At 53.9% G+C, this 13310-nt stretch overlaps 2 protein-coding genes across 4 annotated transcripts in view; one reads left to right on the top strand and one right to left on the bottom strand.

The window, feature by feature from the left end:
* The window catches only part of PIPOX (pipecolic acid and sarcosine oxidase), a 106654-nt gene that overhangs the window by 19303 nt on the left and 74041 nt on the right, over positions 1-13310 (top strand). The gene's annotated exons all lie outside the window — the stretch shown is intronic.
* SEZ6 (seizure related 6 homolog) overlaps positions 1-13310 on the bottom strand; it is a 52358-nt gene that overhangs the window by 16120 nt on the left and 22928 nt on the right. For both annotated transcript variants that reach the window (XM_034942176.4, XM_034942178.4), the window contains exons 2-4: positions 11623-12291; positions 9950-10083; positions 31-226 (exon numbers count right to left, since the gene is read on the bottom strand). In XM_034942176.4, coding sequence (XP_034798067.1) covers positions 31-226; positions 9950-10083; positions 11623-12291 — 999 coding nt within the window. The remainder of the gene's footprint in view (positions 1-30; positions 227-9949; positions 10084-11622; positions 12292-13310) is intronic.

Raw genomic sequence — 13310 nt, 5'->3', positions numbered from 1 at the left:
TGGTTCCACCTTCAACTACCCAGGCCTTACCTTGGTAATGGAAATGGAAGGTGCCAGGGCCAGCCGGTGGCGGGAGGCTCTGGAACCTCAGGGCCGCTTGGTGGGTGGGGCTGCGGATGACTTGGCCCCGCAGCAGGAAAGACTGGTTGGCCAGGGGCAGTGGGTCAGGCCCCCCCAGGCCTTCCACAGTCACTGTCTCCCCTTCCCGGAGGCTGATATTCTGGACCTGTCGGTAGAGTAGAGAGAGAAAAGCAAAGTAGTCAGACTTCTTCCTGCTGCCTGGATCCTGCCGCCCTCAGGATCCTGCAGGCCCCGGGCAGATCAATCCTCAATGCTCCTTGAGCATCGGAGCCCCCAGGCCCTGAGCTGGGCACTTCAGCAGTGCAGGAGTTGCTCATCTCAGTGTGAGACAGGACCAGAAGTTCAGAGATTAAGTAAATTATCCAAGGTCACATAGAGATTCTTAGCAGAACTGGGGTTTGTAAACACATCTTACTGTCTCCAAGCTTTTAAGATACACCAGCTGCTTCCTGTCCTGCCCCTCCCTGGGCTCTGTTTTCTCATCTGTAAAGTAGGGATGGGGTAGGTGTATTGAACCAGATGGTGTCCGAGGCCCTGGTCAGCAGTATGAGGTCTTAAATATCAGATCCATGTGCCCAGCTTCCCCTGGACATCCCTGTTGGATGCTTCACACCCAGCCTGCCTCATGCTAGGTGACTGTCTTCCCCTAGCCAGCAGTTCCCCTGGGAATGATCTTGCTATCTCCCTGGGTGTCCAAATCAGAAACTGGCATCTTGCCTCCTCCCTCATACCTGGTCAGTCATTCAGTCCTGTCAACTGGATCTCAAATCTGTTCATTACTCTTCATCCCCACTGCCATTCCCCAGCTTATCGCCATTACTGTGCACCTAGATCACCGCAGCAGCCTCCTGGCCAGCCTTCCTGCCTGTAGGGCTTAACCCACTCCTCCCTCTACAGCAGTATTTTCTGAACTATAGCCAGCTAACGGTCTTAGATCTGTTGCTGATCATGGTGCTTCCTTGTTTAAGTCCTCCAGTGGCTCCCCATTGAGTCTGTGAAGCCGATAATATGTAGTTCAAACTCTTTGCTTAGCCCTCAAGGCCCTGCCCAACTTGGCCCCTGCTGACTGTCAGCTGGGCCTTACACCATGCCCCTCCGCATGTCAATCGTGATTCTCTCTTTTTTCTGAGCCTCTTTCTCCGATCCTTTCCCCTGGCTGTCACAGTCTCCTCTGCTATCATGCTGATCTTCAGGCCCTCAGTCCCTTGAGCATCTTTCTGGGCTCCATGCCTCCATTCAGGCAAACAAGGATTGGACAACGACGGACTCTGCCCAGAGGGAAATTAGCAGCATGGCTTGATAGAAGGAACACTGGATTGATTGGGAGCCCAGAAATCTGGGACCTCATCCTAACCATGTGATCTTGGACAAATATGCTGCTATTTGAACTTCAGTTTCCTCATTTTATAAAACGAACTAGTGGAGTTCTTTGCTACTTAAAATGTGGTTCCTGGACCAGCATCAGCAGCCTCACCTGGGAACTTGTAAGAAATGCAGAATCTTGGCTGGGCGCTGTGGCTCACGCCTGTAATCCCAGCACTTTGGGAGGCCAAGGCAGGTGGATCACCTGAGGTCAGGATTTCAAGACCAGCCTGACCAACATGGAGAAACCCCGTCTCTACTAAAAATACAAAGATTAGCTGGGCGTGGTGGCACATGCCTGTAATCCCAGCTACTCAAGCAGCTGAGGCAGGAGAATCGCTTGAACCTGGGAGGCGGAGGTTGTGGTGAGCCGAGATCGCGCCATTGCACTCCAGCCTGGACAACAAAAGCGAAACTCCATTTCAAAAAAAAAGAAATACAGAATCTCAGACCCACTAAAGCATACTCTGCATTTTAACAAGATCCTCGGGCAACTCAAAAGCACTGATCTACATGGGCTCAAGGTTCCTACCATGTTGCTCTGAAGCAGGGTTTCAAGGGTTGACCACCTGGGATGGTTAAGTGGCATCAGTGAGTCACCAAATCCTTCCCAGTCTTATTTCCCAGATACTCCAATGGGTTCCTCCTCTCTATCCTTTTGTTACTGTCCTGGCCCTAATTACCTCCTGCCCATTACTTTTCACTTGAGAATGGCTTTCTGTCTGTCTAACACTTCCCATCCCCAACTCATCTCCTGCTGATTTCAGATTGCCCGGAGGACAAGCTCCAAACTGCCCAGCTCACATTTGGTGCCAGTGTCTCTGCGGCCTTCATTAACGTGCACTGCAGCCGCAGACCACCCCTCACTTCCGCCCCCTGGGCATCCACATATGGGACTCTGCGGGGGCAATATCTTCCCTTCTTCCCCTCCTGGTGAAGCTGGTCATCTTTTCAGATCTCAGGGCCGCATCGTCTGCCTCCCAGGCTAGGCCAGCAGTCCTTCTGTTTCAGACTCTCCCCACTGGCCCCTGCCCATCTTGCTGTTAAAGCCCAGGGTGGCATGTTGGGTCACAGTGCCCTCTTCACTGGCCAGTCTCAACAAAGACGTGTGGAAAGAGTAAATGTGTGGGCTGCTGGAGAGACATTCCCCATCAGATACCTGTGAGCTGAGAAGCATAGAGGATGCTGAGCCCAGCCAGGTCCAAGGATATGGCTGCTGCGAGGCTCAGGGCCCCTCAGACTGGGTGCTGAGAAGAGATGTGCCCTGGGGACTCCAGAAGGGGCAGCTGGGCAGGGAGAGGTCCCTACCCCTGCCTGAGAGGAAAGACCTGGTGGGTCTTTGGGCTGAAGAGAAGGCTCAAGGCAGGGTGCTGGAGGCCGAGGCGTCTCCTCTCTGTGAGAAACTCTCCACCCAGGCACGTTTGGGCGGAGGCTGCCTGACCATCTGCTGGGGACATTCCTCAGGGAATTCCTGCAGCAGGCGGAGGCTGGATGAGGTCCCTTCAAACTTGGAGATTCTGTGATTCTAGAGTTGGGAAAACAAGACTCACACACGTGGAATCTGTAATTATCGAGAGATGCCAGGCAGCATATAATTCTGCCTTAAGTGGCACTGAATGCAGGCAGCAGGAATCCTCGGGGGGAGAGCGAAGGGCTCACAGGCTCAGGGAAAGCGCCTGAAGCAGGTGGGTCTCAGAGTGCCTTGAAGAGAGGAGCACTGGGAGAAGGAGGAAGGGAGGACGCTCACTACAGGGAAATTACCACAAAAGCAAAGGCAGAGAAGTATTACTAGAGATTAATTTGTATTTTCTTCCTAGTTCCCCATATACCTCTGGCTTGACCTCTAGCTTCTTTTTCCTGATCTTGCTGCTTTGGGACCAGAGAGAAGCTGTAGCGACAGAGTAACAACAATTGCCATCATAGAGTGTGTCAAGCCTTGTACTAAGTGCTTTTCATCCTCACCATGATTCTATAAGATAGGTGGTAAAATACCCACCAGTAACAGAGGCTCAGAGAAGCTAAGGAACTTGCAAAAGCTCACATAGGGGTTAAGCAGTCTTGCTTTGCTGAGACAAGGCAGCTCCCTATCCCCCCAACTTCATGGGGGCATCTTCTGTAGAAATAACATCTAGACATCTTTATTCCCAAGCTCAGCACCCCCAGGTTTAGCAAGGAGGTGGGTCTTGGCTTGGCCTGGCTTTTTTAAGATGTTGGGATTTGAGTTCCCACCAGCCACCCTTGCTCCTAGCAGTCTGTAAAGCTGGGAAAACTGAAACTGAGACCTCTGGCCCCCTCTGGTCCAGGGGAGGCATGGCCCTTTCAAGCTGGCCTGGCTCCCGGCCCAGTCTAGTGGTGAGGGTTGGGATGAGAGTGTGGAATGAAGTGGCTCCTATCCAGAAGGCTCCCTGTTCTCAACCAGAGGCTGTCTGTGCAGCTCTGGTCCCCTGGGTTTCAAGCACCCTCTTGCGGGTCTGCTGCAGTGGCTGGAATGTAATTTGTCACTTGTTTGAGGGCCAGGCTGACAGAGGCCAGACAGGGCTGGGTGTCGGACAGGAGGGGTGATGAAGTCTTGATGCAATTTGCAGGCATCTGTAGAGCCTGGGAGACAGATTGAAATGTCAGCTCTGTTCTTGAGGGCTGTCTTCCATACCCATAGCCAGTGACAGGAGGGGACCTGGGGGCCAGGCAGGGGGAAGACAAAAGCAGAGGGAGCTGAGGACAATTCCTCCAGGACCCTGGGCTGTCTAACACTGCCCTGCTTCCAGCAGACCATGGAGTCAGCTCAAGGAGGAAATACAGCCACTTTGAGAGGCTGGCCCTTTCCAGGATGGGAGGTGGGAAGGATTCAGGTTGTCTTCTGCCAACCTCTAGCTCAACAGCCTCATCTGCCCTGTCTGTCCCCATAGAAGCTGTCAGTCAGGCCTCCAGCACGTGCCCTAATGGCATAACCCACAGACGAGATGGCACTACAGTTTTTGTACTCATTTGCACCAGTACAACCCGGCATAGGCAGATGAGCTCAAAGATGACTCTTGTGTGCGATCCCCACCCCCAGATGCTGGCTACAAGTCTTCTAGGCTCTCTTGGTCACCATCACCTGTGTGTACTTGGACACAGGCCCACTTACACGCACACAGCCCCCTCAAACGTGTCATGGCACGTGCACTTCCACCCCCTGGCAGAAAATAACCCACCAATCCAAACTCTCACACTATGCCTAGGCGCCACCACCACCCTATTCGCATGCCCTCACACACCCGTGCTCCCTCACAGCAACCATAGGATAATCACAATTTTCCCATAAGAACCTTCGCAGTTTTCACATCCATTATCTCTTCAGCTCTCATAAAGTCTCAATAAGGGAGGCAGGGCAGGCTGTTTTCCTGCACTTTATAGATAAGGGAACCTTGTAATCAGGGAAGTTGAGAGATCCTCTTTGGTCACACAGTGAGTCCAAGACAAAGCCAGGACTCGAGGCCAGGACTCATGATTCCTGGTCCAGTGTCCTGTCTTGTGTGCCTGGCAACCCCAGGCCCTCCCCAGAACTGGGAGAATTCCAAGTGGATGTCCTCCAGAATCAGGCAGGGCTGACTGGGAAAGGGCATCTGGGGCAGATCCTGACAGGTACCGGTCTCCGCCTGGGTCTCCCACTTTGGATTTGCCTTGTGCCACAGACAGGCCTATCTCCTGGGCCAAGGGAAGAACAGGGGCTTTTGAGTCTTGGATTGAATCCCGGCTCAATCACTGACCAGTTGAGGGGCCTTAGGCAAGTCATATGACCTCTCTGAGCCCCAGTTTTGCCTGTGAAGTGGGGATAGTTTACCTACTTCATGGGTTTGTAAGGATTTGGTTAGATCCTGCCAGTAAGGGTTTTAGCACAGAGGGGCACAGCGCTAGCAGTCATCTTTCCATTTAATGGGGAGATGTGGGCCACACCCTGGTAAAACCTTGGCATTTGCAGCAGAAATGATAGCCGGCTATGAATTTACTTTGCCCTCAGGTCTGCCAGGGCTCTGCCTGGGAGGCATTGTACCTTGGAGCCACCCTCTCCCTGGCCCAGACTCTGCAGCTGCCAGGAAGCAAGCAGCAGAGCCAAGAACCTGAGGTGCCCCTGCTCAGTCAGGCCTATGAGGGAGCTTGCTGACCCCAGAGAAGGAGCCACACTCAAAGGGACTGGCTAGGAGAAGCCTGGTGCATCATCTGGTTCAATCTCCCTTTATAGAGAGGTAAACTGAGGCACAGAGAAGGCCAGGGGTTTAGCTCAGTCACAGAGAGGTGGGCTGCAGAGCCAACACTGAAACCCCAGTCTTACAAGACAGACTCTGTGCCCTTCTGAATTGGCACTTATCCAGAAAACCTTATGGGGTAAGATCTGTTTTAGGGATGAGGACAGTGGCCAAAATCCATGGGGCTAGACCTGACTGCACCCTGTCATCCCTCTTGGATAAGCCTGCCTAGAGCCAGGAAATATAAAGTTGTCCAGAAATTCCACCCAGCTGACCCCCTACCCCATGCCCACATCAGGCCTGGTCCTGACACGGCTTAGAAGGGCAGGGTATTCTGGCTATCAAACTGTCAGCTGGCCTGGCATGGGCGAGCTGTGTGCCAACAGAGCCACCTGGGGCACGAGGGCAGGGACTGTGGGCAGCTGTGCCCAGGCTCCAGATGGTACAGAGAGCAGCCAAGCCAAGATGGAGGCTGGCAGTGGGAAGGCTCTTGGAATGCCAAGTGCAGAGAGAGGCAGGCGCCAGGCCTGGAAAGGCCTGGAGCCCTCAGGGGGAGACTGACTGCCTGGGGAGGGGCTGGGACCCACATGGGCCGTGAGGCTCATGCCCATCCATCCTGAAGGGGCTTCTCTGGACCTCTCAAGAAAGAGCCTAGCCCAGTGCCTGATCCCCAGATGAATCAGGCAAGCCTCCTTGGATCACAGAGGGCCTGACCTGGCCTCCTCCCTGTGGATGGCTCAGACCTTCAGCCTCAGAGGGCATCAATAACTGCAGCACCATCAAAGGAGGTGGGAGGCAGGAGATGAAGCAGGTTATGAGAGGCTGTGGTCCAAGCCATGGAGAATAGGGCTTTTAGGGATTCTGGTACCCCTGAGGCTGGTCCTCCAAAAAAAAGGGAATTGAGAGGGTCTTGCTCAAGGCCCCGGACTTGAGGCAAGGGCTGTGGTCTCATGCTAGGGTCCCAGCATGGTGTCTGGCTGCTTTGCTCAGGGGTATGATTCGTGGGTCCCTAAGACAGTCCTCTCCTCCATGGCTCCCGTCACTCTTCTTGCCCAGACTTTGTCCCACCTATCTGCCCTGAGTGATCCCAGTGAATTCATAGAGGGGCAGGTGGGGAATTCTCCATGATGGAGGGAAGCCACAGGCAGTCCCTTCTCCCCAAGCCTGAGGAGCCATGGGGAGCTCTGTAGGCCTTCCAGCTGCCTACCCATCCTGCCCCCAGTGTCCAGCATGGCCTGACACAACTGTCAGCCTGGGCAGAAGGACGCTGCTCTTGGGCTGAGCCTCTGGCAGGAGTGTGATCCGGAAGCCCTTACCCTTACCCTCTGCCCCTACACAACAAAGCCACCTTTCCAAAACACCCAGGGCAGCCTTCAAGGGCCAGGCCTGCCGCACCTGCTGCTGCCCAGGCCAGACTTGGCTGCTGGCTTCTCATCCTACAGGTCTCAGGCCAGGTGTCATCACCTCCAGGAAGCCTTCCCTGACCCCCAGGCTGGTGGAGTGTGCCCGTCCTGTGCTTCCCATCCCCATCCCTGCCAGCACTGGGCATTCCGTGGTCATTGTTTATGATTTCTGTCTTCCCTACTAATCATGAAGGTCTGTGTCCCCAGTGCCCAGCGCAGAGCATGGCACATAGCAAATTCTCAATGTATGCTTGTGGAACAAATCCACTCAACAAAACTAATTAGTTAGTAATTAACTGACTGACTTTTGGCAAGTCCCTTTTCTTGCCTGGGCCTCAGTTTTTCCAACTCTCCAGTGGGTATTGTTGGGTAGTGTCAGAAATTCTTCAGGTCCCAAGTGGCCTGGGTGGGGGTGGAGGTTGCCAGAATTGGCACTGGAAGAAGAGCCTTAAATGCTGCTTAGTTCTGGCTGATTCTTTCTCTTGCTCCTTCCCCAAATTGGGTGCTGACCCCGCTCTGGCCACCCTGTGCCCGCCTCCCCTCCATGACTTCAGACTGTCTCAGGCCGTCCGGGCCGACAGTGTCCCCAAGGACCCTGCCCCCATGGTACCGAGGTGGAGGGTGGGGCCAGCATCTGCCACATTTCCTGACAGCAATCCAGGGCTGTGGCAGGTCTTCGTCTCAAGGTTGCCTGGTAGTGGCTTTTGCATTCTGATAAAAGAAAAAAAATGTGGCAGCACCAGACAACAGACACGGGGCTTATGTGAGGGGTGGGCATCCAGCATGGGGCTTGTGCCTGGGCCAGAGAGGGGGCAGGCAGAGCCAGCATCTTGCTCCATTGTGGTGGGTGCCAGGGCTGGGCTCAGCCTTGTCCAGTGGGCTTCAGTAGGGGTGGTAGGCTTGGCGGGGGGAGCAGACAGAGCCTCCCAGGCCTGTAGGGGGGCACTCAGCCTGGCACCTGCCCCCTCCCACCCCCTTTCCCACACCTGCAGCTGGTGCTTTCCACCCAGTGAGCCACAGCCGGTGCCACCTCTCATTAGGTGATGATTTTACATTAATTACCTTAATTAAGCGGTGCTGAGTGCTAATGGCTTGAGGCAGGGTGGCTGTTCCTAATTACCCGCCCAGTCAGCCCAGAGTGAGGGGCACAGGGCTTGGCAGAGTAGGAGGAAACAGTTGTAGGAAGAAGGGGAGGGGCCCAACAGGGGTAGGAGAGGGTCCCCCTGACAGGGTCTGATTCAGAGACCTGGACCTGACATCCCCAGAGGGGAGGGCTGGAGGCACTGCCCCAAGATAGGTCTAGACGGCTCCAGGCCCCAATCCAGGGACATGCAGGAATTGGAATGGGCGGGAAGCAGAACAGAAGGCAGGGAGCAGGGAGCAGGACACACTTCTCAGCGCCCTGCCAGATTCCCTCAACCAGGCTGAATGCCTCTCTTGCCCACTCCTGGTCAGTCTCCAAGATTCAAGTCAAATGTCACCACATCCCTTCCTTCCTCCATTCCTTTGTCCGATCATTCAGTCAGCGCATGGAGTACCCATTCTGGGCTCTGCACTACAAGGCACCCCTTAAGGAGCTCACAGTCTAGCTGGGGAGGTGGACAGCTGTAAACAGTTGGATGGAAGGCAGACTGCTAAGAGCTAAGATGGGGGATGCCCCAGGCTTTGGGGATCTGAGGGAATTCCCAGAGAGGGTGATGCCAGGGCCGAGTCCTAAGGGAAGGCATCATGGGATGACTCTTCCAGGCAGAGGGACCAGCATGTGCAGCTGGGACTTGGGAAAGAAGGTTTGGCCCATTCAGTTAGCTGCAAGCTGTTTAGTGCAAAGTGGGGGTAAAGAACAAGGGACGAAGTGTCTAGGGGTGGACCCAGAGAGACTGACCTTGATTCAGGAGCCCTTAGAGAGGTGTAGGGGGCAGGATTGATTTGAGAAAAATGACTGCAGTGGAGGTGGAGATGGGTAGAGTAGGGAGCAAGTGTGGGCGGGGTGACCAGTGAGGCAGCTACTGCATCATCAGGGGAGGGATGGTGGTCTAAACCACATGTGGTTGTGGGGATGGAGGGAGAGAAGCAGAGAGATTTAGAGGGGAGTATCATGGTGACAGAATTTGGGGATGAATTGATGGGACTGGGGGAAGAGGGACAGGGAAAGGCTAAGGAGACCCCATGTTGCACATTAAGGGACACCATCCACATTGCACTATGGTGGTTCTGCTCCAGGTTTCTGACCTGGACAGGAGTGGCTTTGGGGGAACAAAAGGAAGATTTGGGTTTGTGGAGGTTGAGGAGCCTGTGGGACATCTGTGAGGACCTGTAGCCTCAGGCCTTGGGATTAAGAGAAAGTCTTAATCCTAACGGAGGGATAAGATAACCCAGGGAGGCTGGGGACAGGAGGCTGGCCTGTAGATTTGACTTTCCTATCAGCTGATCACCTCTCTGATGGTGTAATCAGGTCTGTCTTCCCCCACCTCTGCATCCCAGAAGCCAGCACAGAACCTGACCCAGAGGAACTGCTCAGAGAGGATTTGCTGAATGAATGAATGAATGAGTGAAGCTCCATGACTCTCTCAGGCCCAACGAGGCAGCCCTGTGTTCTCTGCTTAGCCCATAGATTCAGATGTAGGGTTTATACTCACCCAATCCCCTGCCCATCCAAGGCTAGAGCCCCCTCCCACAGCCCCTCTTGGATTAGGCCATTGCCAAACACACGGGACAGAATCTAACCATGTTTTAGGCCCATCTCCCAGCCCTGGCCTTAGGCGATGCCCCACAATTGATGCCCCTAATCATCCCCACATCCTCTCATAGCATGTGCCTCTCTGAAGAAAGAGAATACACCCGCCCCAGCTTTGCCCTTGCCAGATCCAGATCACTCACCTTGATTTCCACGCCATAGCCAGGGTAGACAGAGATGTAGAAGAAGCAGTCCAGGCCAACATCAGTGGGGGAGCTGAGGTCTGTAGGGGAGTCCAGAGAGCCCTCTGGGCCTGAGAAATTCCAGCTACAAGGGCCTGGGAGGCAGGAGGAGACACAAAGCTAGTGCCAGCTCTGGTGAAATGGTCCAACTAAGGCTGAACCGTGTGTGTGTGTGTGTGTGTGTGGTGAAGACCACCTCTTGTGATGTCTAGTCCCCTGTTGAAGGAAGGGGACCACCTTTTATTAGGCACCTACCATGTGCAATCTTTTTTTTTTTTTTTTTTTGTATTTTTAGTAGAGATGGGGTTTCACCATGTTAGCCAGGATAGTCTCCATCTCCTGACCTTGTGATCCGCCCGCCTCAGCCTCCCAAAGTGCTGGGATTACAGGCGTGAGCCACTGCACCCGGCCCCCTAACATGTGCAATCTTATCTCAGTTTTCACAGTAGCTCAATGAGGTTTGTTTTCTTTTTTTTTTTTTTTTTTTGAGACGGAGTTTCACTCTTGTTGCTCAGGCTGAAGTGCAATGGCGTGATCTCAGCTCACTGCAACCTCTGCCTCCTGGGTTCAAGCTATTCTCCTGCTCAGCTTCCCGAGTAGCTAGGATTACAGGTGTATACCACCATGCCTGGCTAATTTTTTTTTTTTTTTGAGACAGAGTCTCGCTCTGTCACCCAGGCTGGCGTGCAGTGACATGATCTTGGCTCACTGCAAGCTCTGACTCCCGGGTTCATGCCATTCTCCTGCCTCAGCCTCCTGAGTAGCTGGTACTACGGGCACCCCCCACTACGCCCGGCTAATTTTTTGTATTTTTTAGTGGAGATGGGGTTTCACCGTGTTAGCAAGGGTGGTCTTGATCTCCTGACCTTGTTCCACACGCCTCAGCCTCCCAAAGTGCTGGGATTACAGGCATGAGCCACCGCGCCTGGCTAATTTTTTGTATTTTTAGTAGAGACGGGGTTTCACCATGTTGGCCAGACTAATCTTGAACTTCTGACGTCAGGTGATCCACCTGCCTCGGCCTCCCAAAGTGCTGGGATTACAGGCATGAGCCACCGTGTCCATCCAGAAGTTTATTTTCTTATTGCCATTTTACAGATGAGGCTCAGAGATGAGATGTTAAATAGAATTCCTAGGGTCATGTTATAGTTGGAAGAATCAAGATTTTTTCTTTTTTGAGACAGAGTCTCACTCTGTTGCCCAGGCTGGAGTGCAATGGTGCAATCTCGGCTCACTGCAACCTCTGCCTCCCAGGTTTGAGTGATTCTCCTGCCTCAGCCTCCCGAGTAGCTGGGATTACAGGTGCCCACCACCATGCCCGGCTCATTTTTGTATTTTTAGTAGAGATGGTGTTTCGCCATGTTGGCCAGGAGGGTCTTGAACTCCTGACCTCAGATGATCCACTGGCCTCTGCCTCCCAAAGTGCTGGGATTACAGGCATGAGCCACTGTACCTGGCTGAAGAATCAGGATTTGAGCTCAGGTCTATCTGGGTCCAATCCACATGCCTCCTGCAGGCTGGCCCTTGGTGCCAAAGGGCAGGGCAGGCTGGCACAGTGTCAGAGACAGGCTTTTAGGGGCCCCGCAGCCTCCCCCATCCCCATTTCCACATCTGCAAGCCAGCAGGTAGCTGACCTGGTGTCTGGACTGTGGTGATGGTGGTGGTGATGATGGTGGTGGTAGTGGTGGTCTCCTCATCATCTCCTGAAGCTGTGGAGGAGGTGATGGTCCCCTGGATCCCGATCCCTGCGCCCTGGGACACAACCTCTGCAACCCACGGCCTTCCCATGTCTCCAGGACCCTCTTGGGTTGGTGTCCAGGCTCTGCTGGGGGGTGTAGTGCTGGCTATCTCCCCTGGGCCTAGGGTGGGCACTGCCATGCTGGGCCCTGGAGGTAGGGGAGCTGTGATTCGAAGCATAGGGGACTCTGACTCCGGACTCCAGGGTCCCTCCTTGGACTGGGGCTGAGTGGGTACCGCAGCCATGGCTGGAGTGGGGCTGGTAAAGACAGGGCGGCTGTCCTGGTTGGCCAGGCGGGGAAGGGGACTTGGGGTGAAGGGTGCAGGTGGGTCAGGCTGGAAGGGCAGTGCTGGCCTCAGCTCCTCATCTCCCTTTTCCAGCCCCTCTTGTAGGAATTCCTCAAGCAGCGGGTGGTGGTTGAGCAGCTTCAAGGTGGGGGCTGTTGTGACAAAGTGGACGCCTCGTTCTGGCTGCTCAGGTGTGGGGGCTGCTGTCAGCTCGCCATCTGTCTCCTCGATGCCTGGGGCTTGTCCTTTCCCCACGGTTGGGGCCTCTAAAGAGAGTCCTGAAATAATAAGGGATGGTCAGAGGTTCTCCCCCTGCTCCAGAGAGCAGCATCACGCCCAACTCGAGTAGTGGGGGGGCCCGCTCTCTTTTGACAGACAGCCCTGAGGAGCGTGCTCACTGCTGAGAATCACGGAACTACAGAATTTGTGAACTGGAAGTGAGGTGCTATTACATACTTCAAGGGTGGCACATGAGATACTCTTTCTCCTCCAGCACCAGAGGCAGGCATTTCTAGCCCATCCGTGCACTATTTCCTACTGTTCTCAGGTTCAGCCTCAGAATCCTCCTCAACACAGCACTCCACGAGGTCACACCTGACACCTCAGACTGACATGACAAATATTTGCCATCCCTAATGAAGAGCAGAGGCCTTATTTTACTAGTGAGGAAATAGGCCAGAGAAAGGAAGTGACTTGCTCAAAGTCACGCGACCAGTTGAATTGAGATGAAAACCGTAAGTGTGTCTCCCACCACAGTGTCTTTCCTGTCTGAGATGATAGGGCATTCAAGTTCATTTCCTGTTCTCAGTGAACCTGCTGGACATTAGCCTCAGGAAATGCGTCACATATTTGGGATTTTATTTTAGATTTCCTCATGGTTGCATGACTTCTTTTTTTGTTTGTTGGTTTTGAGACAGGGTCTCGCTGTGTGGCCCGGGCTGCAATGCAGTGGTGTGATCATGGCTCCACTGCAGCCTCAACCTCCCAGGTTCAAGCGATCCTCCCACCTCAGCCACAGTCCCCACACCCCCACTTCTAGTAGCTGGGACTACAGGTGCATGCCACCATGCCTGGCTAATTTTTAGAATTTTTGTAGAGATGGAGATCTCACTATGTTGTCTGGGCTGGTCTCAAACTCCTGGGCTCAAGCAATCCTCTCACCTCAGCCTCCTAGGGATTACAGCATGAGCCACCGCACCCGACCATGGGTGCATGACTTCTTTGTTAGGGGCCCAGTAGTTTCTCTCCGTTCTCAGGAAATCATTTCTTTTGTACTCGTTTCTGTTTTTATGGTCCT

Source organism: Pan paniscus, chromosome 19 (genome assembly GCF_029289425.2).
Source record: "Pan paniscus chromosome 19, NHGRI_mPanPan1-v2.0_pri, whole genome shotgun sequence".
Classification (NCBI taxonomy): Eukaryota; Metazoa; Chordata; class Mammalia; order Primates; family Hominidae; genus Pan; species Pan paniscus.
This window is presented reverse-complemented; position numbering and strand designations above follow the sequence as displayed.